General features: G+C 40.3%; 3 protein-coding genes across 4 annotated transcripts; 2 read left to right on the forward strand and 1 right to left on the reverse strand.

The window, feature by feature from the left end:
* Positions 1-1,138: 1,138 nt before the first annotated feature.
* On the reverse strand, positions 1,139-4,615 carry mrps30 (mitochondrial ribosomal protein S30). Its single transcript, XM_014172312.2, has 5 exons — positions 3,632-4,615; positions 3,303-3,448; positions 2,589-2,694; positions 1,773-1,949; positions 1,139-1,581 (listed from the first exon to the last, which is right to left on the reverse strand). The coding sequence occupies exons 1-5, from the start codon at positions 4,227-4,229 to the stop codon at positions 1,319-1,321; spliced, it is 1,290 nt and encodes a 429-aa protein (XP_014027787.1). The 5' UTR covers positions 4,230-4,615; the 3' UTR covers positions 1,139-1,318.
* Positions 4,616-4,752: 137 nt separating this feature from the next.
* On the forward strand, positions 4,753-7,032 carry hint2 (histidine triad nucleotide binding protein 2). The gene is made up of 5 exons (XM_014171534.2): positions 4,753-4,920; positions 5,243-5,389; positions 5,548-5,652; positions 5,810-5,882; positions 5,997-7,032. The coding sequence occupies exons 1-5, from the start codon at positions 4,834-4,836 to the stop codon at positions 6,086-6,088; spliced, it is 504 nt and encodes a 167-aa protein (XP_014027009.2). The 5' UTR covers positions 4,753-4,833; the 3' UTR covers positions 6,089-7,032.
* A 1,257-nt stretch (positions 7,033-8,289) lies between these two features.
* Positions 8,290-20,986, forward strand: LOC106585738 (long-chain-fatty-acid--CoA ligase ACSBG2). 2 transcript variants are annotated; one of them, XM_014172310.2, is made up of 15 exons: positions 8,290-8,507; positions 10,506-10,580; positions 10,720-10,994; positions 11,619-11,890; positions 12,422-12,510; positions 12,712-12,832; positions 13,093-13,173; positions 13,571-13,720; positions 15,626-15,793; positions 15,975-16,156; positions 16,404-16,637; positions 16,842-17,059; positions 18,291-18,430; positions 18,643-18,886; positions 19,393-20,986. In XM_014172310.2, exons 2-15 carry the CDS (start codon positions 10,516-10,518, stop codon positions 19,476-19,478), a joined length of 2,325 nt encoding a protein of 774 aa, XP_014027785.1. In that variant the 5' UTR covers positions 8,290-8,507; positions 10,506-10,515; the 3' UTR covers positions 19,479-20,986. The 2 variants fall into 2 exon arrangements, with proteins under 2 accessions (XP_014027785.1, XP_045562817.1); XM_045706861.1 differs by lacking the exon at positions 8,290-8,507 and adding an exon at positions 9,277-9,295.
* The last annotated feature ends 871 nt before the right edge of the window (positions 20,987-21,857 follow it).

The raw sequence follows: 21,857 nt of genomic DNA on the forward strand, positions 1-21,857 counted from the left end.
TGATATTCATAGAGTTTGGGAGAAATTTCCAAATTAGGCATCTATGTTTTACCGTATGCAAATATGCTTTGGTAATATTTCACTACTGCAGGAGTTAAAATGATGCACTTTGCCTATACTAGATTGTATTCCAGAATGGTGGGTTACATGACTACCAGCAATCACCTGTTTGTCAGACTGTATCCCATTGCCAGAGGCCAGAACCCATGATTTTCCAACATCTAATGATGTGGCTAATTGAAATTTGACAGTGAATGTTTCTTAGACTGACAAAACATCTTTATATTTTAGACATATTTTCATTAGACATGTGCATATGGAAATTAAGCTATGATTATATCTTCTTTTACAGGTTCAGCATTAATGGAGATACCCTTGGGAATTACTCATGCGTCTTTAGTGGTGTGGACAAGGAGGCGAAAATAGATTTCAATTTGGCAGGTAGTGTGTTGTATGTCATAAGTCGTTGGATATACTGAGACGTCTTAGTAAAATATGTTGTTACTTTTTGGATCAACAATTATGTTCACGGACAATACTTTTTCTGCATTTTGACAGAAATTATCCCTATGTTTGTATTTGTCCATGTTTCATTCACCATCATACTACCGGTACCTATGAGGTTGTGAAAATAGCAGTGATATCTGAGCAGTGTTTTTGGTTCGGTTGGTGACAGCTTAGAGGCCTTCTGTTGCCTAACAGGATGTGTGTGTCTGTGGTTTAACAGAAATACAAACATCTTCCTGTTTGACAAGACTTCTTACTCTTGCACTTTTCTAGCATATCCATCTTCAACTGCACTTATCATTTACACAAATTAGTTTGTGTGCAGCTCCTTATACTTTCATAAACAGGTCAATTCTCTGCTTTGCTGACAATGAATCCCTTGAAGTCCCCATATGATGCCTGATTATCCAACTCAGATGTAACTTTCCTGTTGTATGTGGATGGTAAATACAAATCTAATGATAAATCAGCTTTGTCAGTGTGCCTAAAGAATGGTTGTGCCGTTTTCCCACTGACTAAGCACCACGTAGTGACGAAGAGCAGAACATCAGTTTGAAAACATTGGGCTGTGCATTCATTTAATTTCATACACACAGCTGAAATACAACCCACTGACCTGTATGCAATGGTGTCCATTTAAATATTTTTTTTTATTCCATTCTACATGAATACATTCTGCCAGATTATAACAGCGATGTACTGTATGTATGTTCAGTTGTGTCCTTTAGTTGATATTTGCCAATGTTGAATACAGATGGAAACACTTCAACAAAAACCCTTCCTTCCTCCCACAAACACTAAATTCTCCATGTCAACCTGACCTGTTCAGTAGGAACTGGACCAGGAGCTTGAGGACCCTGTCATCCAGCCCCACCACAGCCCCATCCTTCACCCCCTCATACAGACGCATGCTGTCTGTCCCCCAGCACACGTTCTTCCTGGGGTTCCCAGCGTCCGTCTCTATGGACAGGCCTAGGGTGTTGAGCTGGTAGCAGAAGAAGGAGAAGTACTGGCCGTCGGTGATCACAGCCTGGGACACAAAAGGCCTGGTCACGTCCTCATGGCTCCAGAAACCTGGTGACGTTTTGTTCAAGATTACAAATGTGCTTTAACAAATGGTGTTATTCAGAACTATTAAGAATATATTAATTCAAGAGCAGTCAGAGAGAAAACAGTTGAATGGTAAAATGATTTTTTTTAAACGACTGATTATTCTCAGGTAGGTAAGGAGAATAACATCTGATATTCAAGTTATGACTAGACACCTTGATACATGGCCTGTGCTCCTGTCCATGCAAATAGACTGGCAATGCCATTGGCTCTCAGGTAGACCTCGACCTGGTCAGTCAGATTCCGTTTGGCCATTTTGTCCCTGCGGTACCTGTCAGGGACCAGGTGGAACTGGGTGTGGCCGTAACAGCCTGGATCATGAAGCTTGGCTCCTGGGAAAGCAAAGACGAGAAAATAATTATGTTGAAATATACACCCACACAGAATACTTTGACACTACCACCACTAGTGGACGAATTGCGGTTGGTTGATGCACCACCTATGACTATGACAAAGTAAATGGCTGAGGCTGAAACAGACCAGCAACCAGGCAGGCGCAAATACTTTGATCAATATTATTCAATTAACAACCAACACCTTGTGACAATAATTTGACATCCAAAGCCTACTCCAGGGATCATCAACTAGATTCATCTGGGGGACGATTTTTTTCTTGAGTGGATGGTCAGGGTGCCAGAACATAATTAAAAATACATTTGTAGACAGCAAATTGACCGCAAGAAGCCCAAACAGATATAATATTGGACTAAAACAATTTCAAACCTCGCTTACATTTGTATATGACCACATCTCTCCATTATGCGTGGGAATACTTTGGAATAGACTTCCAAAATGTAAATCACTTGAGTTGATTTGCTGGTGTTTTTACAGTCTTATGTCCAACAATAACAAAGTAAAAATCACAAAAACAAATTGCACTGAAAATTTTGTCGGCCAAATAAAAATAACTTGCAGGCCAAATTTATCCCCCGGGCCACCAGTTGGGGAACTCTGGTCTACTCCATTATTACCTGTGAAGATATTGTTCTCATACTGTCTCCTGAACATGGGAAGCAGGTCTGGGGCAAACTTTATCTCTGGGACATCAGCAGACATCACCACCTCAAGGGGAACAAACTGGAAGAGGGTCAGTGGAGATTCATTTGGAAACTACTTGCACTCAAATGTAGGTATAAAAAAATAAATAAACATTTGGCCAAATCCCAGCTTCACATCAATGTTTTATGTATGATAATAGCCAGATGACCACTGAGTTTTGGATCAGTGTTGCTGTGTATGTATCTAGCAGATTTTAACAGGCTAATGTGATGATGCTCCATTAGCCGTTACAGGATAGGTATTGTTTGGCGTAGCACAGAATTTTCCACCAACCTTAACTTGCAGATACTACCTTAGTTCTCAATTCAGCCAAACATTTATCTTCTAAAATGTACATGTCCAGTTGCAGGTGGTTCGATTGAAAAAAATACTCTGTTATTAAAATAAATAAATGTTTGGCGCCATGAAGTAATCCAACAATATGTACTAAATTTAAACGAACCACCTGCAACTGGACAAATACATTTTAGAAGATACATGTTTGGCCAAATCGATAACAAAGATAGTATTTGCAAATTAAAGTTGGTGGAAAATTCTCTGTACTTCTCCAAACAGTAACCATCTTGCAACCGCTAATGGAGCATCAGATTATCCCTTTCCAATCTGCTAGTGACTGTATGTAGTACCTGTGGAAGTTGTTGAGGTATCCTTATCTGACTGTGTGGCTTATCATCAATCTGGAATCTGATTGGCTCGACGCGGCCACCCCGATGTCCCCTTGGAATGGTCCTCTGCCCTCTCATCCAGTAGAAGCTTACCTGAGGGTCAAGATCTAAACAACAGAAAGTGATGTAAGAGACAGCCAGTATTTTGCATAGGAGACTGACAGAATCACAACTTCCCCTTACATATAGTGGAGTTAGTGCCACTGATGACTTTTTAATGCTTATATATCATGCCTTGGACTGAGGGTGGAATCAGGAGGGATTATGAATAAATTAAATTAATGGTTTACCTAAACTTGACAGCTGGAGTACAGGGTTGTGTTTGGCCATAGTGTGTGTGAGTCCAGATACCAGGTTTCTCATAAAAGGTGCCACATAATGTTCTTGTTCCCTTTGCAAGAACGGTTGACGTTTCTTCATGTACCAGTTCTCTTGTAAAATTGAATGGCAGACATGGGAACGGATGTCTGCAAATGCAGTTTCGTCAATGGTGGATGACGCATTCTGAGTGTCAGGTACCGATTCCTCCTTGGTCTCTTCAACAATGAACTTCTCAGGTAAGCCAGGTAGGTATGCAGTCTTTGTGAAGTGCTGATACCATTTATCAGCATTAAGAGCAAAGGTTTGCGGACACAACACATACTTCTTTCGCTGAACTCGTGTGAGGAATGTCAGTTTTTCCTGCACATCGGCGGCACGTATTTTGTCAAGGTGTTCTGCAATCTGACGTCCTTTTGCAGACTTACTTTTAGCGGTCAGCGACGGTACAATTGGAGGGTATACAGGCTCCTGAATTGCTGTTTTTGTATGAACGATCCGGTCGCTTCTAAACACATGTCCATTTTTATGAAGTAATGACTGCAAGGGCAAGCGAGTGCGCGCCGCCATGTTTGTCGCTGATGACGAGGGTGAGTTCTTCTTCTCGTGCGTCTCGTGCAAACTGGTTAAACGCAGACTATCGCCACCACGTGGAGGCTAAAAATAAATACTGCTCGAGCGAAAAATATTTCTGGGCCACTCATTCTCTAGTGTTGTTTTCGGAATGTGTACGCTATTAATGGAATTGATATTTTCATCGAAAATATTATGTTTACAGCATCTTACACCAATCATGGGAGGCAAACTTTTGAAATTGTAATCGTTTTGAAACACAAGAGAACGTTTAGATTCATGAATACAACTTTTTCATTGGGAGAGGGTTCACACTAGAAACATAGCCATAAAGTCAAAATTGGTTATATCGTAAAAAATTATGAAAACAAAAATTAGCTTTTTAATTTAAGATTAGGCATACGGTTAGCAGTATGGTTCATGTTATAGTTAAGGTTAGGCTTAGATTTAACATCTGATTTTAAAAATAGAAATTGTAGAAATAGGCGAGGTTTATGACTTTGTGGATGTGTTAACTAATGACGACCCCGGGGCAGAGCAGACATCATATCCGGTAAGATTGCAACTCTCCAAACGGAATTTGCACATTGCACTCATAGCTATGAATTTTCGCCAACTTTTGCCGACACAATGCTTCAGGAAAAGTGTTTACCATTCACGCATTTTGCGCCCTGCATGCCGAGCAGAGGTAGCTATTCTGAGAATAAACCTAATTGTTTTAATCTTAGTAACGTTAGTTAACACTTTCGTGTTGTTGACTTTCGGAGAACGTCATGGTCATAGGCAGGTGTGGCCTCCAGCTGACACAGTTGCAGTGCCCACTCACCAGGAGATTCGGGCTGTAAGAATGGTTCATGGGCGTTTTGCAATTGACGGTGCCGCAGTATCTGCACTGCAGTGTTTGCAATAACATGCCTTCTTCTAAAGATCAATACAGAAGCTAATGTAAAAAAAAAAAATAATGCAACCAGCTAATTTGTCAACCTCTGTTTTTGTTTGTCATGTCATAGAGACACTTCTGCATATCAAACACAAAGCATGACGAGGTGCGTCTTGCTGAAGAAGCAAGCAAGAAATATGGATCTCCAGCTCCAACTATCTTTTCCAAAGTGATTGACAAAAGTATTCCTGCAGATATCATTTATGAAGATGATAAGGTATACACCGCACACAGACATGTATTTACATGCATGTTTATTTTACTGTACTCCACGTAGACAATATATGATCAATATTCAGCCACAGGGTGTAAGGGCATTATATTGATGTTCAATATTTTGGAATGTTATCATGTTTTTGTTTTCCTTTTCTTCAGTGTTTAGCTTTCAGAGATATCAGTCCACAAGCTCCTGTGCATTTCCTGGTTATTCCAAGGGACCCTATCCCAAAAATCAGTGAAGTTAAAGATGATGATGCTGAGGTAACCTACTGATTTTGTCTCTACTTTCTCTTAGTCATTTTCTGATTTTGATCACACAAAAGAATCCTATGACGTTGAATTGTGTTTGTACCCCCCCCCCCCAGTTTCCGCTCAAATTTGTCTCCACTTTTAAAACACTCTTTCCTATTTCATGTAGCTGTTAGGTCACCTCCTAGTGGTTGCAAAAAATGTGGCGAAGAAGGAGGCATTGCACGAAGGTTACAGAGTGGGTAAGTATTAAGATGACCATAATAAGTAGTGTCAAACTACATATGAGCTTCACACATTTCACAGAGACATATTTAGTTGTTATAGAAATGCAGTTACATATTTATCTTCCACAGTGATCAACGATGGGAAGCATGGTGCCCAGTCTGTATACCACCTCCACATCCACGTCCTGGGAGGCAGACAGCTGAACTGGCCTCCAGGTTAACAGATGGACTTCCTGTCTTAGAGGGGTTAGTTTCATGTTAACCTTAAAGAGCAACCAAAAAAACAACTTCTCATTTAGAAAACTCGATATGAGTCGGAAATATTATTCTACTGTCAAAATTGACTATAATGTGTAAATAAGATAATTGTGTTCGTAAAGTCCGTCTCGTCCAAAAATAGTTTTGAAACTTGTGGTCAGGATTGCATCACAATGTATATTAAGGTTGGGTTTGTTTCAATCCTGCCCAAATTCCCACATCTGGCAGCACCCATGAAGTAATCATCAATTAGGAGCTTAATGCCCATGGTCAATTTGGGTTGACTATGGATATCCATATGGGGCTAGTTATAGACTGTTAAAATTCCAATGGCTCCAAATGTCAATGAATTAACCTCAAACCAACTATAAATTGTAGAAATTCATATACAAATATTGAAGGCATTTAATGAGAACTTAAAGGTGTGCAACATGAAAATATTGTCATTTACATTGTGTAATTTATTGATGGTCGCTAACTATCCCCGGAGATATGTTATCCAAAGTCGAGCCAACTTTGCCACAGTTGCACACCAGCTGGCTTAAGCTAATTGGCTAAATAATTTGGCTAACTCTTCCCACCTGTGAACATACACAAGAGACACCCACATCAAACCACACCCGAAACCAACTCATGTTTGAATTCAGTCATGGCCACTAGCATTTCTTAATGAACCAAAATTAAACTGAGGCCAAATCAGGAAGTGCAGTGGCCCTTTAACCTCAGTCACATACAAATATAATGAAGCTCTTGAGTCTGACTATGTGATTTTTTTTTTTCTTCCACCCCCCCAAAGTGAAATATTTTCATCCTATTTAACTGTTGTGTGATATGTTGATTGATGTAATTGTACCGTTTGCCTCTATGTACAAATATGGAATAAACAAAGTTGTGTGACTGATTTAAACAATATTTCTATATTTTGTCAAAATGAAAGCAATTGTTTTGGATATGTCACAAGCTGGCCCAATTCCATAGGAAATGTCACATACGTTAGATGTTGTTGTTACTATGTGCTCTTTTGATATTGTAGCACCCTTAATATTTCTGGCAGATCTCCAGAAACATTTTGCAGCAATATAACTGAGGCACTAGCGGTTCTGGGGTGGGGGTGCCCCTGTGACAACAATTTTGGACCCCCTAAATGTGGAGTATGAAATAATTTTTACATAACTCATTTTTACTATCCTTCTTTTTTTACACCCGTTATTAGACAGTGGCAACGATGATGATTATGAACTTGGTCTTATGCCTGCAATGCAATGAAGAGAACAATATGACAACAATAACATCTAATGTAACTGGCTCCTCTAACAGGACAACTTGCCCCCCCCCCCAGTTGAAATGGTCTAGAACCGCCACTGAACTGAGGGCAGGTGTTGTGTGACTGGTGTGACTAAATGACCTTGGTGCCCAGGATATACTGTAGGTTACTCTGTATCATCTGAAGTGCATGGTTGAACTTTCACCTGCATTTACTAAAACCCCATGTCCATGTTCAGACTATTGCAGTTCTCAAATCGCGCAAACACCCATCAATACATGAACTAAGAATGATACTTTGACCTAAGATACAGAATTTAACCCCCAGAGATACATGTAATAACAGGTCAATAGCAATATCTATTCATCTTAGAACACAACTTGGTTCACATTCATTTGTTAAAAAAATTTAGGTGCAGAGGTTTTTCACAGCACAAAAAGGTATTGTTGCACAATGTTTGTTCCACAGATGAAAGATCTGTGTATTCAAGGTATCCTCTTTCCTCATAAACTTTCAGAAGTTATCTTGCTTTATCAATTCATGTTATATCCCGATGATATAAATCCGATAAGGGCTGAATCGATAACTTGCTTTGGTCCAGTCTAAATGACCAGTGTCTTAACTGAAAGTGGTTGTTTTACTTCATATTCTTAGAATATACTATATATATATTTGTCCTCTATGCACAAAAAAAGTTAATGAAATTTGTCTTAACTGTGTTTTACATTCACTTAAACAGGCACAGCAATGTCAACACTGGCTTAACTCAGATCCCTATGCTATAATGTAGTCTGCTACCCCCAACAGCCTCCTTGTCAGTTTCCAGCACATATGGCTGCGGAAGGGAACCTTATTTCAAGTCTATTGGTGGAACGTTAACTAGCCATTTGACCCATAGTAGGTGTGGGGGAAATTACGTAAGAGTGCAGACGGACCTGAGTGGGACGGTACTGTCACCCGTACAAGACCTCCACAGGCTTATCAGCTGCTGTCCTGGGTCCCATGTTGTGCACATCACATCGAGGCCCATCCAAGTTTTCCCTGCACTCTCCTGCCAAGTTGGTATCGTATAGCACCTGACTCTGTCTATCCCTGTCTGAACAAGGTCTCAGAACAAGGTAGGATATCATCTCTGTCTTTTCAATAGAATGGTATTCTGCTGAATATTACTACTCTGGAATTAATCTCTTTTGTATTGTGTCCTTGGACTCTTTCACAATATGCTTATTTTTTTATGTGCCAGAGCACCACCTCAATCTACAACTCACAGACAGCTCTTGCAACATGTTCCTACAGTCCTTGCTCACATGTCAGAGTGGTGAACAGGGGTCATTTGTCTGTCTGTCTTGGTTTGTGAAATCAATTTGAAACAGTTCTTGCATTATTAACCTTTGTGAATATTTAGTATTAAGACAAATGTGCTAGTCAGTATCTACAGCAAAGCATTGACTGATGCTGGGATGTGTTCAGTTGCGTATAATTGGATGTATTGGTCTAACCATTAAAACCAGGAGTAACTGTGATTTTGACCTTTAGATTGCCCTCTGGTAAAAATAAAGTAGCCTTCACCATTGAATCTCAGTAGCGAAGGCATGTTCAGAGTGAAAAAATGTGACCAGTAGCCTATAATAGCCTCAAGCGTTGGTTGCCTGAGATATACAGTATATACAAGAATGTGTTCAAAGTAAACAAACAAACATGACCTAGCCTACATCTCAGGACATAAATGTAAAACCATGTTTGAACTAAACTGAACCAAGCTGGTTCCTCGTGTTTTATTGTTTGGCCAACAGGCTCGAGCTTCTTTATTGTCTCCTGCTACAAGGTCTCTTGTTAAAACCAAAACTAAACCGTGCTAAACTGGGTCACTCTGAGGCTGTTGCTGTTGGAGAGATACACACAGACTGTGAGCATCTATAAAAATATTTCTAAAATATATTTCAATATTTTAAATGGTCATGTAGGAGCATAGCTACCACTGTATATTTTTGTGTCAAGTTGCTACCTTTAATATATCATCTTTTAAGATGTAAGCAAAGAGATTCTATCCAATTGATGTATTACAGTTAATTGTCAGTGATCAGAAATGTTTGCATAATTGTCTGCAAAAGTTTAGTGGCAACTATATTGCCACATAACACATGCAATCGTTTTGCAATTATGATGAACTTTGCCCTAGAGAAATCTTGGCCCGTAGTTATCCGATCTATCTGGTCAGATCTTCTGTCCTTTTCTATTTTAAGTGGTGATAGTTATAGGAATGTCCTCATGAACCAGATTAATATTTCCTATCACTGTTATAAGCTCTATGTCTCAACATTTTAACTGCTTGTTTGGATTTTGAACCGCATCTTTCTCTCCATACATGTTTAAAAACTTCTTGGCAATATTGTGTACTCAAGACATGGTCTCGTTATGATCTGAATGTCATAGCTAAACTATAGCGGCTCCGCTTGAAAATTGTCTTCACAATTTCAAGATAAAAACACTAGATGGCATAATTTCACTGAAATTGTTCATCATAGCCTGACTTCATGCCAATAATAATGATGAGGTATCATGGTCAAGTAACCCAACATTGCAAGCAACCCAGCATGTTACTTCATATACACTTCAATACATGCTTTGGGCCTATGCTGTATTTGAAGACATGTAATAACCAAAATATGCACTATGTGTGTGTATGAAGATAACTACTGTACAGAATCTTGACAGATCTATCCAAGATGAGACAACTTTTTTCTCACCAGAAATGTATGCCCTTAGCTGTCTCAGACCCTTTTTCAATGTCACTTTCTTGGTCAGCTGTCTTGATGTAACCTACTGTATTTAAGTTAAAGGTTGGAAAAAGCTCTGCAAATTGTTACGCGTTTTTGGCACAAACCCCTTAATTTCGCCATTCTTTATCAATCTAACCAAGCAGTCATTGGCACACTGCCTCTGACACTGTCATGTTGCAATACCCACTCATATAAGGATCCAGGAGGAAACACTTATTTTCTTGAAATTAGTAGAATATCAGGAGCCTTTGCACCACCTAGTTAGAGATTTTATTAATTTAATGATCTAGTGGTTTTTGCATATCTAACGTCGATATTTGACCTCTTTTATTTAAGCAATTACAAGATGTCTGACCAACAGGATTCCGTTGTCACCAATGGGGTTCCTGACGTAGAAACGAGTTCTGAGAGGTATGTGGACCTATCGTAACCTTCTATGTTGAAACACCATTTTATTATTACTGAATATTTACCAAATAATGGTACCATATTTAATGACTGAGTGTTTGTTAATTTAAAGTATATTTTATTTTCATGTGTTTTATTCTAGTTGTGTGAGTGACATTCCTCTTGGAGAAACCGAACAGTTAGTTCCAGTTGCCAAACTCCAACAGAAGGAAATCTACTCCAGTCCCCTCGTCAACGGAGGAGTAGTAGACCATCCACAACCAAACTCAGAGTCAGAGCCTGATGGAGAAGACGAAGACAGCCAGGAGACAGCTGCTGTAGAACCTGCAGTGATAACCCCATCAAGAATACCTGAAGCACCAGCCAAACTACCCAGATCCCCTGGACAAGAGGGACCTCAAGGGGATCCTCTCTCAGGTAATAGCAGCGTATCGTGGTAGGGCTACAAGTTTTTTTTATATATAGGATATTGACTCAACCTAACTGAAGCAGATCAGATGTTTTATCACCTGTCAGAGGCACATGATAAATGTTTTGTAATTCATAATACAGCAGCTATAAAGACATTTGTTAAAGAGGTTGACAGAACTGTGCCTGAAAGCATAATCATTTAAGGGTTACAGACACTCATGAACAGTCAGTTATTATTTGATCTATGACAGATTTTTTGCCTGTAATTCTTTTTGTTTTCAGTCAATCAACTTTAACCTTTTCTATTTAATCAGAGCCATGTTCAACACTAAAATATGATTGGTGGGTAGGCAGGGACATTCCATAACTTCCTCTATTGTCTGTAGTAATCTGATACAGGCAGCTTCAAATCCAATTTGTTTTGCTTCACACTGTGACAGCGAAGGAGGGTGGAGTAGAGCTGGACCAGTCTGATTCTCAGACATAGCCATACCTCCCTGATTTCTGGTCCTACCTGCATTCCACTACATTCTTGTGGGAACAGGGAAGGGGAATACTAATCTCTGAGATTACTCCATAAACAACCAATGATGGCAAGCAACTGCTGCCCCTGCTGTCCCCATACTACAGGTGCCTCGGTGCCTCTGAAGCTGTCGGATGTGTCCCTGGCCACAGCAGAGCAGCTCTGGTGCACCTCCAGGGACCAAGCGGTTAAGCTGAGGATGGTTGAGACGGGGTCGGGATCCGAGGCCCCCATGACTGTCCACCAGATGTTCTTAAACACGGTGAAGATCTATGGAGACCTGCCCGCGGTGGCGTCCAAGAAAGAGGGGCAGTGGGTCACCCTGACCTGGAGGGAGTACTACCAGCAGTGCAGAGCGGCGGCCAAGAGCTTCCTCAAGGTCTGTATATTGATGTAGTTGTTGTGTGAGTGTCTGTGCTCTTTAGTTGCTCTATGGTCTATGCTTGCGTGAGATTTAATAGAAAAGGTTTTCTATGCTTAATGTTATGATGTACTTGTACCTGGATGTGCTCTGCATTTTTCAGTGGCTCGAGGCCTAGGGGTGTTTTTGAACTGCGCCAGTGAATTCTAATAGAATACGAACTATAAGGCAGATCGGTTAACATCACTGAATCTTCAAATAGGCTATGGGCTATTTAGAATTTGAACTCCAGAGACAGGATTATGAATGTTTACACAGCACAAAGAATGTTCTCCCATTGTCATTTCTGTCTCCTTGTAAGAATGGTGCTGGTGAAAACCAACACTTGGGTGTGTTAGATTCAAGCTAAAGTTACTTGTCATGGAGAGCGATAAAGTGGAGTAGTTTACAAAGCATCATATAGGTCAACAGTAAATGAGGCAGTGTGCCACATTCTCATTGATGAAACATTTTTATTTCGGACTCTGTCTCTTCCCCCCTCTACGGTAGTTGGGGCTGGAGCGTTACCATGGCGTCGGTATTCTGGGCTTTAACTCTCCCGAGTGGTTCATCTCAGACATCGGCTGTATCCTGGCTGGGTAATAATAAAAACAATTTTCCATATAGCATGCACTGTCTTACCATGCACTACCCTGCACTATTGTTCATACTGCATTCTGTGAGGCTTAGACAACTTACTCATAGAAGGCTAATTCATCCCACACACGCCAAGGACAGCAATCACAGTCTAAACCACCTCAATAAGAAAGTTGTCTGATCTGACGTGTGTGGTCTGCCAGGGGTTTAGCTGCAGGCATCTACACCACCAACTCCCCCGAGGCGTGTCAGTATGTGGCAGACAACTGTGAGGCCAACATCCTGGTGGTCGAGAACCACAAACAGCTCCTCAAAATCCTCCAGGTGAGACCCCATAACAGGGACTGAACTATAATGTGGTCCTGGTTGTGTCTGCCAAAAGCCATAGAACCTATGCACAGAATTATGCAAATATACATCCATAATTCTGAAGAAAAAATTCTTTTTTCAAATTACAATTATCCAATACTGCGCTCTAAATTGTATTTGTAAGTAGATTGAGTGAACATAACCTATTTATATATTTATTGTTTTTGTGCCAAAAGGATTCATTATAAATTCCCTACTTTGTTCATACCTTTCAGATTAAGGACCAGCTTCCACACTTGAAAGCTATTGTTCAGTACAAGGATGAACTTCAACAGAAGCTGCCAAACCTGTACACTGTAAGTTTCTATTGAAATGAAGAAGATCTATAAGCAGCATCTTGTCTAACCAGCCGGGGAAAAAACATTCCTGATTTGCATTACAGATATAGCAATGTTAGTAGCACACAGTGTTTCCTATAATATAGTAGTACATAGTATTTCCTTAAATATTGTATTACACAATATTTCCTGTCACACACTGTAACTGTGAGACTCTTAATCCCTTCACATTACTAAGCAAACTGAGCCAAATCGAGCTGTACCAGGCTGGCTTGGCTACGCATCCACCATAGTTGATGGAACCTTTCTGGAAAGGACAATGTGAAAAGAAAATATCCAAGCCAACACAATACGGTTGGGATTGGCCCTATATTGTGAATCAGGTGTTACTGACTCAACCTCTGTCCTCCTACAGTGGGCTGAGTTTATGAAGCTGAGTGAGGAGGTGTCTGATGAACGGCTGGATGCTGTGGTGGACAGTCAGAGGGCTAACCAGTGTTGTACGCTCATCTACACCTCTGGAACCACAGGCAACCCCAAAGGGGTCATGCTAAGTCATGACAATGTGAGTATTGACAATGACATGATGATGTACATTGCATTCGGAAAATATTCAGACCCCTTGACATTTTCCACATTTTGTTACGTTACAGCCTTATTCTAAAATTGATAAAATATTTATTTTCCCTCATCAATCTACACATAATACCTCAATGACAAAGCGAAAACAGGTTTTTTAGAAATTTTTGCAAATGTATTAAAAAATATAAACTGATATCACATTTACATAAGTATTCAGACCCTTTGCTATGAGACTCGAAATTGAACTCAGGTGCATCCTGTTTCCATTGATCATCCTTGAGATGTTTCTACAACTTCATTGGAGTCCATCTGTGGTAAATTCAATTGATTGGACAGGATTTGGAAAGGCACACAACTGTCTCTATATGGTCCCACAGTTGACAGTACGTCAGAGCAAAAACCAAGCCATGAGGTCGAAGGAATTGTCTATAGAGCTCCAAGTCAGGATTGTGTCGAGGCACAGATCTTGGAAGGGTACCAAAACATTTCTGCAGCATTGAATGTCCCCAAGAACACAGTAGCCTCCATCATTCTTAAATGGAAGAAGTTAGGAACCACCAGACTCTTCCTAGAGATGGCCACCAGCCAAACTGAGCCATCGGGGGAGAAGGGCCTTGGTCAGGGAGGTGAGCAAGAACCCGATGGTTGCGCTGACAGAGCTCCAGAGTTCCTCTGTGGAGATGGGAGAACTTTCCAGAAGGACAACCATCTCTGCAGCACTCCACCAATCAGGCCTTTATGGTTGAGTGGCCAGATGGAAGCATGGTGGTGGCAGCATCGTGCTGTGGGGATGTTTTTCAGCGGCAGGGACTTGGAGACTAGTCAGGATCGAGGGAAAGATGAACGAAGCAAAGTACAGAGAGATCCTTGATGAAAACCTGCTCCAGAGCGCTCAGGACCTCAGACTGGGATGAAGGTTCATCTTCCAACAGGACAAAAACCCTAAGCACACAGCCAAGACAACGCAGGAGTGGCTTCGGTAGAAGTGGGGCTCCCGAGTGGCGCAGCGGTCTAAGGCACTGCATCTCAGTGCTAGAGGTGTCACTACCGACCCTGGTTCGATTCGGGATAGGCTGTCATTGTAAATAAGAATTTGTTCTTAAGTGACTTGCCTAGTTAAATAAAGGTTAAATAAAAAGTCTCTGAATGGCCTTGGGTGACCCAGCCAGAGCCTGGACTTGAACCCGATCGAACATCTCTGGAGAGACCTGAAAATAGCTGTGCAGCAACGCTCCCCATCCAACCTGACAGAGCTTGAGAGGATCTGCAGAGAAGAATGGGAGAAACTCCTCAAATACAGGTGTGCCAAGCTTGTAGCATCATACTAAGACTTGAGGCTGTAATTGCTGCCAAAGGTGTTTCAACAAAGTACAAAGGGTCTGAATAATTATGTAAATGTTATATTTCTGTTTTTTATTTTTAATACATTTTCAAACATAAAAAAAAAAAATGTTTTTGCTTTGTCATTATGGGGTATTGTGTGAAGATTGATGAGGGGGGAAAAAACTATTCAATCAATTTTAGAATAAGGCTGTAACAAAATCTGAAAAAAGTAAAGGGGTCTGAATACTTTCCGAATTCACTGTAAATAGACTAGTGAGGAAAAAGCTTTATATTTACATGTACATTTACTGTACTGCAGTATCCAGTTTGCTCCTCCTTCGTCCTCGCAGAATGTGGTGATGCCCTCAGACACATTACATGTACTATATAGTGGAGCTCTGGGTCCACTGGGCACTCGATTCAGTATGTGAAAGTGTCACAATTTTGTCCATGTATTGTTCACGGCAAGTAAAGGACAAACAAAACATCTGGCTTATAGTTTTCCTCTGTGGTAAAGGAGGTTGGAATAATATTAGTTGAAAATCTCATCTGACTCTCTCCTCAGATCACCTGGACTTCAAATGCGGCCGGAGCCATGACAAGTCTGCAACATGGTGTGGAGTGCGTGGTGAGCTACCTGCCCCTGAGCCATGTAGCTGCCCAGGTCAACGACATGTGGATCTGCATGAGATTTGCAGGGGCAACATATTTTGCAGACCCAGACGCCCTGAAGGTCAGAATCCCTGAGTGTTGTACTACAGATAATGATGCTGTGCATTGCTTTCCTTTCAAAATGCTGTTTACGGAGGCAAGAATTGATTGAGGTTTGGTGGTTTGGTTTTGACTGGGTTGAGGAGGGTAGGCCTGGGGTAACTTTATATGACTTGATAACTGCTAACTTTCTGATTTCCTAGGGCTCTTTGGGGACTACTCTGAAAGAGGTGCGCCCCACAAGTTTCCTGGGAGTTCCCCGTGTGTGGGAGAAGATGCAGGAGAAGATGAAAGCCATCGGTGCCAAGTCCTCTGGTATGAAGAAAAGAGTGGCTGACTGGGCCAAATCCATCGGATTGCAAGCCAGCTATAGTGCCATGAATGGGTAAGGATTTAGCTCAGGTTCTTGTTGTTCATTAAACCCACACTTCAGAAAGAATGTGTATTTTCAGTGCATCAAATTATTTTTTATTTGTTTCACCCATTGATATGATCTTATCAATAACATTAGAAAAAACATGCATCCTCACTCACACTCAAATAATATTTTTTACATCTTAAACTAGATTAAATTCCAGCCATAATATTTTCCACAATGTGTGGTATTCCTCCGTGTTTGCTGTGGATAACAGTGAGAACCTGGTGCCCTGGGGCTTCATGCTGGCAAACAACCTGGTGTTTAAGAAAGTTCGCTGGGCCTTGGGTCTGGACCGCTGCAAGAACTGCTTAACGGGGGCCGCACCCATCACTAAGGAGACTCTGGAATACTTCATGAGCCTTAGCCTCCCCCTGTATGAGCTGTATGGGATGAGTGAAAGCACTGGCCCTCACACCATCTCCTGGGAGAATAACTTCAAGATCATGAGGTCAGCAACTGGAAAACTAGGATGTGAACTGCCATTTGTAATGACAGTTACATTAATTAATTTGTAGTTGACAAAGCTATCATTGCATAATAGCAAATAATGAATTGATACTGATAAGCCATCAGATATGAAGTGACCTCTAATAATCCTTCTTGCTTTTCGGTCTCACCATATGAAGAATTGATATCATGATGTTGTCTTCAGCTGTGGAAAGGTGGTGGTTGGCTGCCAGACCAAGTTGGACAAGCCAGACGAGGATGGGAATGGTGAGATCTGTTTCTGGGGGCGTCATGTGTTCATGGGCTACCTGAATGAGCCAGAGAAGACTGAGGAGGCCCTGGACCAGGAGGGCTGGCTGCACTCTGGAGACCTGGGAAAGCACGACAAGGACAACTTCCTATTCATCACAGGGAGGATAAAGGGTATAGTACTTATTTATAGTTTATTTTGTAGATGTATATATAGTAGCCATTATACAACATGGCTACCAGTGCTGGGTGTCAATGGGAGTAGGATGCAGTTGCTCCTAGACACTGATCAAAGTAAAGTTTTGCGTACCTTCTCTTGATACTAAGTCTGTGCCTTAGGTTAACTTCCCCATAAGAAAAAAAACTATAGTATACTATGCTCTACATACTATAGTATTACTACATTTATATACTATAGTATTCACTTGAGTGTTTTTGTGGAAGTCCTTTGGATGGTGGACCATTCTTGATAGTAGAACACCTATATTCACTATACTATACTATAGTATTAACTGTAGTGTTTTTGTATAATGTAGTAAAGTTTACTATAGTATGAATACTGTATTGTATATGATATCTATAGTAATTACAGTAGTGTTTTTTGCAGATAATACTGTAGTATTACTATAGTGTTTTTTGTTTCAATATCTTTGACATAGAAGTGTGGACATGACTGTAGTATACTATAGTATTCACTGTATAGTATACTGAAGTAAAGTTTACTATAGAATAAATACTGTAGTATTACTATAGTAAAAACTATTATATATACTATAGCAATTACTGTAGTGTTTTTGCAGATAATACTGTAGTATTTACTAGTATTTAATGTTTTTTGTTTAATTATCTTTGACAAAGACGTGGGGGCTTTCCATAACCTGTTTGTAGGTAGGTAAATAGTACTGGAGTCTGAATGGATAATTCAGAGCCTCTGCTCTTTTCTATAACCTGTAGGGAACACAATATATGGTCTATACTTTGCATGTAGGTGTGTCATTCATGGGTGGCACAAATAGGAATATAGGGGATGGGAATGGGTTGAGTATATGCAAATGAAATACTGTAGTATTACTATAGTTAAAAAATCTTACTGTGGTATTTACCACAGTGTTTTTTTGTGGAGAATACCATAGTATTTAATATACACTGAGTGTACAAAACATTAGGAACACCTTCCCAATATTGAGCACCCCCTTTTGCCCTCAAAACAGCCTGAATTTGTCTAAGGCATGGACTCTACAAGGTGTCGTTCCATAGGAAGGCTGGCACATGTTGACTGCAATGCTTCTCACAGTTGTACCAAGTTGGCTGGATGTCCTTTGGGTGGTGGACCATTCTTGATAGTAGAACACTGTGTAGACGTATGATCCAAATATCCTCTTGAAAGAAATCTCTTGTCCTGCAGAGCTGATCATAACAGCAGGAGGAGAGAACATCCCACCTGTACCCATTGAGGATGCAGTGAAAGCAGAGATCGCCATCATCAGCAACGCCATGTTGCTTGGAGACAAGCTGAAATTCCTCTCCATGATGCTCACGCTCAAAGTAAGCGCTCCAACGTTAGATGTGTCCTGTATTGCCAACTCTTATGGTCATTGGCTTGCTTTAGAATTCTCGCTTTTGAATTATTAAGCAATTAGAATATAATTATACAGCACGAACATTTCTGGAACCAGGCTATTTGATGTTTGCTCTGTTCAGCAAATACTACAAATCCTGTATCGCTCCTAACCTTTGACCCTACTCTCCCTCCGTAGTGTGTAGTCGACGATAATGGCGAGCCGACAGATGAGCTGACCCCAGAGGCTGTGGCGTTCTGCCATCAGCGTGGCATCACGGCAACCAAGGCCTCTGAGATCATAGCCAGTAAGGAACCAGCTATTTACAAGGCCATCCAGGAGGGCATAGAGCGTGTCAATGCTAAGGCCACCTCCAATGCCCAGAGGGTCCAGAAGTGGGTCATTTTGGACAGAGATTTCTCTATATCTGGGGGAGAACTGGGTGAGTCAGTCAGTGTGAGAAATCAGTTGCTGGTTTTTATTGGTTGGTTCTGTCTGTTTGAGCATGTGACAGAAGAGAGCAGTGAATAGTCTTGGATTGCATTTTCTTCCTCATTTTAGTGAGTTGATTTTGTGTGCTTCTTGTTCATTATGGGATTAAAATCAATATAGTTTAAACGAAAGCTAGATAACTAAACCAAAGCTAGTCTGTGAGGTTGTAGATAATGAGCTTTTTCATAATTTGACACACTTTTACAAAGAACTCTTAGAGAGAAAGAAGTAAGTGTTTTGCCAGTAATGTTTATCATGGACAGTATCTGACGAGGCAGTCTTGTGACTGGTTTATACCAAACAACATTCCTGTAGATACCATTGCATAATCTGTCTTCCAAGCTGTTAAGTAGGTCACATGTTGTGATTGAAGAAGCATGGGAAAGAGAGTACAGTCTTTTTGAGAGCACAGTAAGTCTGATTGAATATCCATTGTTTTGTCTATCTTCTCTCCAGGACCTACCATGAAGCTAAAGAGGGGGGTTGTTGTCAAAATGTTCCAGGAGAAAATCAACAAGATTTATGGAATGGCACAAGAATAACAGAGGAACTCAACACGGACTAAAGAACACTTGAGGACTGTAGTTATTGGGCTATTAAATGCATCTGTAGACATTTGAATGTGTCTCGTTTTCCAGTAACTAGAGAATTATCCCATTGGTATCTGCTCCATATCAATATTTAAGCTGTTTTAATGTACATAAGATTTCACAGCATTGATATTTGCACTTTTTTGTAAATAAACCTTATAATCATCATCGCCAAATCTAGTGTCCACAACTGTAAAAGCAGTTTGTGCTTCTTGCAAGCTACACTGCAAAAATGAACTATTATTGCAACCATGGCAATAGTTTCAGTCATATCACTATCATAGGCTTTTTAGTTTATTATTTGTTAAATATATGAACATGTTTGTAAAAACCACTCTCAAAATGTGTCAGGAGAATCTAAGGAGATACCAAGGAGAATCAAAATGTAGCAATGCTATACTGTACCCACTTCAAGTAAAGGAGAATGCCTCAAAACAAAATCATTGTATCATTAATGTAATGTTTGTCAAGTGATTCCATCATTATTTGGATGGTATAATGTATTATTTTCATTTTATTTTAGCCAAATATTTTCCATGTACATTATAATCAATATTAAAATGTTTATTTTTATGTGTTAAATGAACATGAGCAATAAAAGCAAAAAGCAAACAAACTGTTCTGGACCCCCCCCCCCAGAAAAACATCACGTTGGTAGTATCTGACATGCACCTTACTTGTTGTCCATGGTAGTGTCTTTGTTGTTTAATTTGAATAGCAATTATGAATTTCCTCATCGGAGGACGGTGCCTGTGATGTGACAGCTACTGTATGACGTCATAGAAACCATTTGACAAGAGGTTCTGCTGAGATAGCTCATGCTGAACTAGATACGTACTGTATGTTCTTAGAGATTTCCTACGAATGTCTGCTACTTGTCTTTTACAGGTGACCCCTTAATTATTGAAACCTCCATCCTGAGTAAATTAGGCAAGAGCCTATTAGGTTGATGGGGAACTCCCTGGACAGTGGTCTTATAATGCTATGTATTACAAACTGGGATACATACCCCACCATGAGAGGTGTTGTGGAAAAGTGATGTATTACAGTGACACTGAGCACCAGTGTGGTTGGTCCTCCTGAAGTACTGTATCTAAACCTACTGATGTCACCAAACTACAGAAACCCACTGTAAAGTTTGTAATTATGGTAACTGAAGCCATAAGTGTGGAGGTTCCACACATATGTGTCCTTTAAATTCTTATAATACTATAATTACCATTGAATTATCCCTAGTTTTGCTACCGTGCTGTGTTGTCTTAGGTCTCTCTTTATGTAGTGTTGTGGTGTCTCTCTTGTTGTGATGTGTGTTTCGTCCTACATTTTAATTTTTCATCCCAGCCCCCTTCCCAAGCAGGAGGCCTTTCGTCTTTTGGTAGGCCGTCATTGTAAATAAGAATTTGTTCTTAACTGACTTGCCTAGTTAAATAAAGGTTCAATAAAATACAATTTCAACTGGCCTCATGCCCCTTTATAATTTCCCTTCAAAGATATAACAGGATTGACTAGGTGAGTCCTATACAGTAGGTACAGTACTAGCTCCATCTGGGTTCTGGCATACTGTTTGCACATATCCAATCCTTTCAGATTTTCACAGAAGTGTCAAGGACTGTCAGTAGTGTGGGTGACAGACAGTAGTGGTCAGTTGTGATTGGGAAGAATGTCATCTCAGAGCCTTCCAGGCCATTAGCTTCGTCAACCAGACTGACTGCTGCTCTCATGTTTGGTCTCAGTGCAGTGTCCTAGTTTACAAGGCTTCAAGGCTACTGCAGGACAAAGAGAATTTGGCTAATTGTCAAACAGAATTTCAACAGACAAATTGGTCAATCAACGACAGGTCAAAGTCATTTCACAATTTATTAGTGGGGAAAGGTTGCTGATGGCTGCATGCTGATTGCACAAAGTTAAATTCCATAGGGTCTTACAGCAAGATAGGCAACTGACTTTTCTCTGAGGTTGAATATAAGCCAAATCTCCCCAAAAATGTATGATTGTATGTAATGGGTCAATCAAATGATCCTTCGACAGAACAGTGAGCTCCTTACTGACCGATATTCACACCTGCACCAGTAACCTTTGGTCAATTACACACCTACACACAGAATGCTGACCGACCTGGGCAAACATTTGTTAATTATGTTCAAAATGTGTTAACGTATTACAGTATTCAATTAATCAATAATATCTGACTAGCGTTAATGATGAACAACTACAAAATGGAAAATGTGCTATTTTACACCATATCAAGTGAGTCCAAAAAGTTGTACCCTCAGTAATGATGACAGTTTATGATACGGTAATGCCCCCATGTGGTAACAATTTATGACAATA

Source organism: Salmo salar, chromosome ssa24, assembly GCF_905237065.1.
Source record: "Salmo salar chromosome ssa24, Ssal_v3.1, whole genome shotgun sequence".
NCBI lineage: Eukaryota > Metazoa > Chordata > Actinopteri > Salmoniformes > Salmonidae > Salmo > Salmo salar.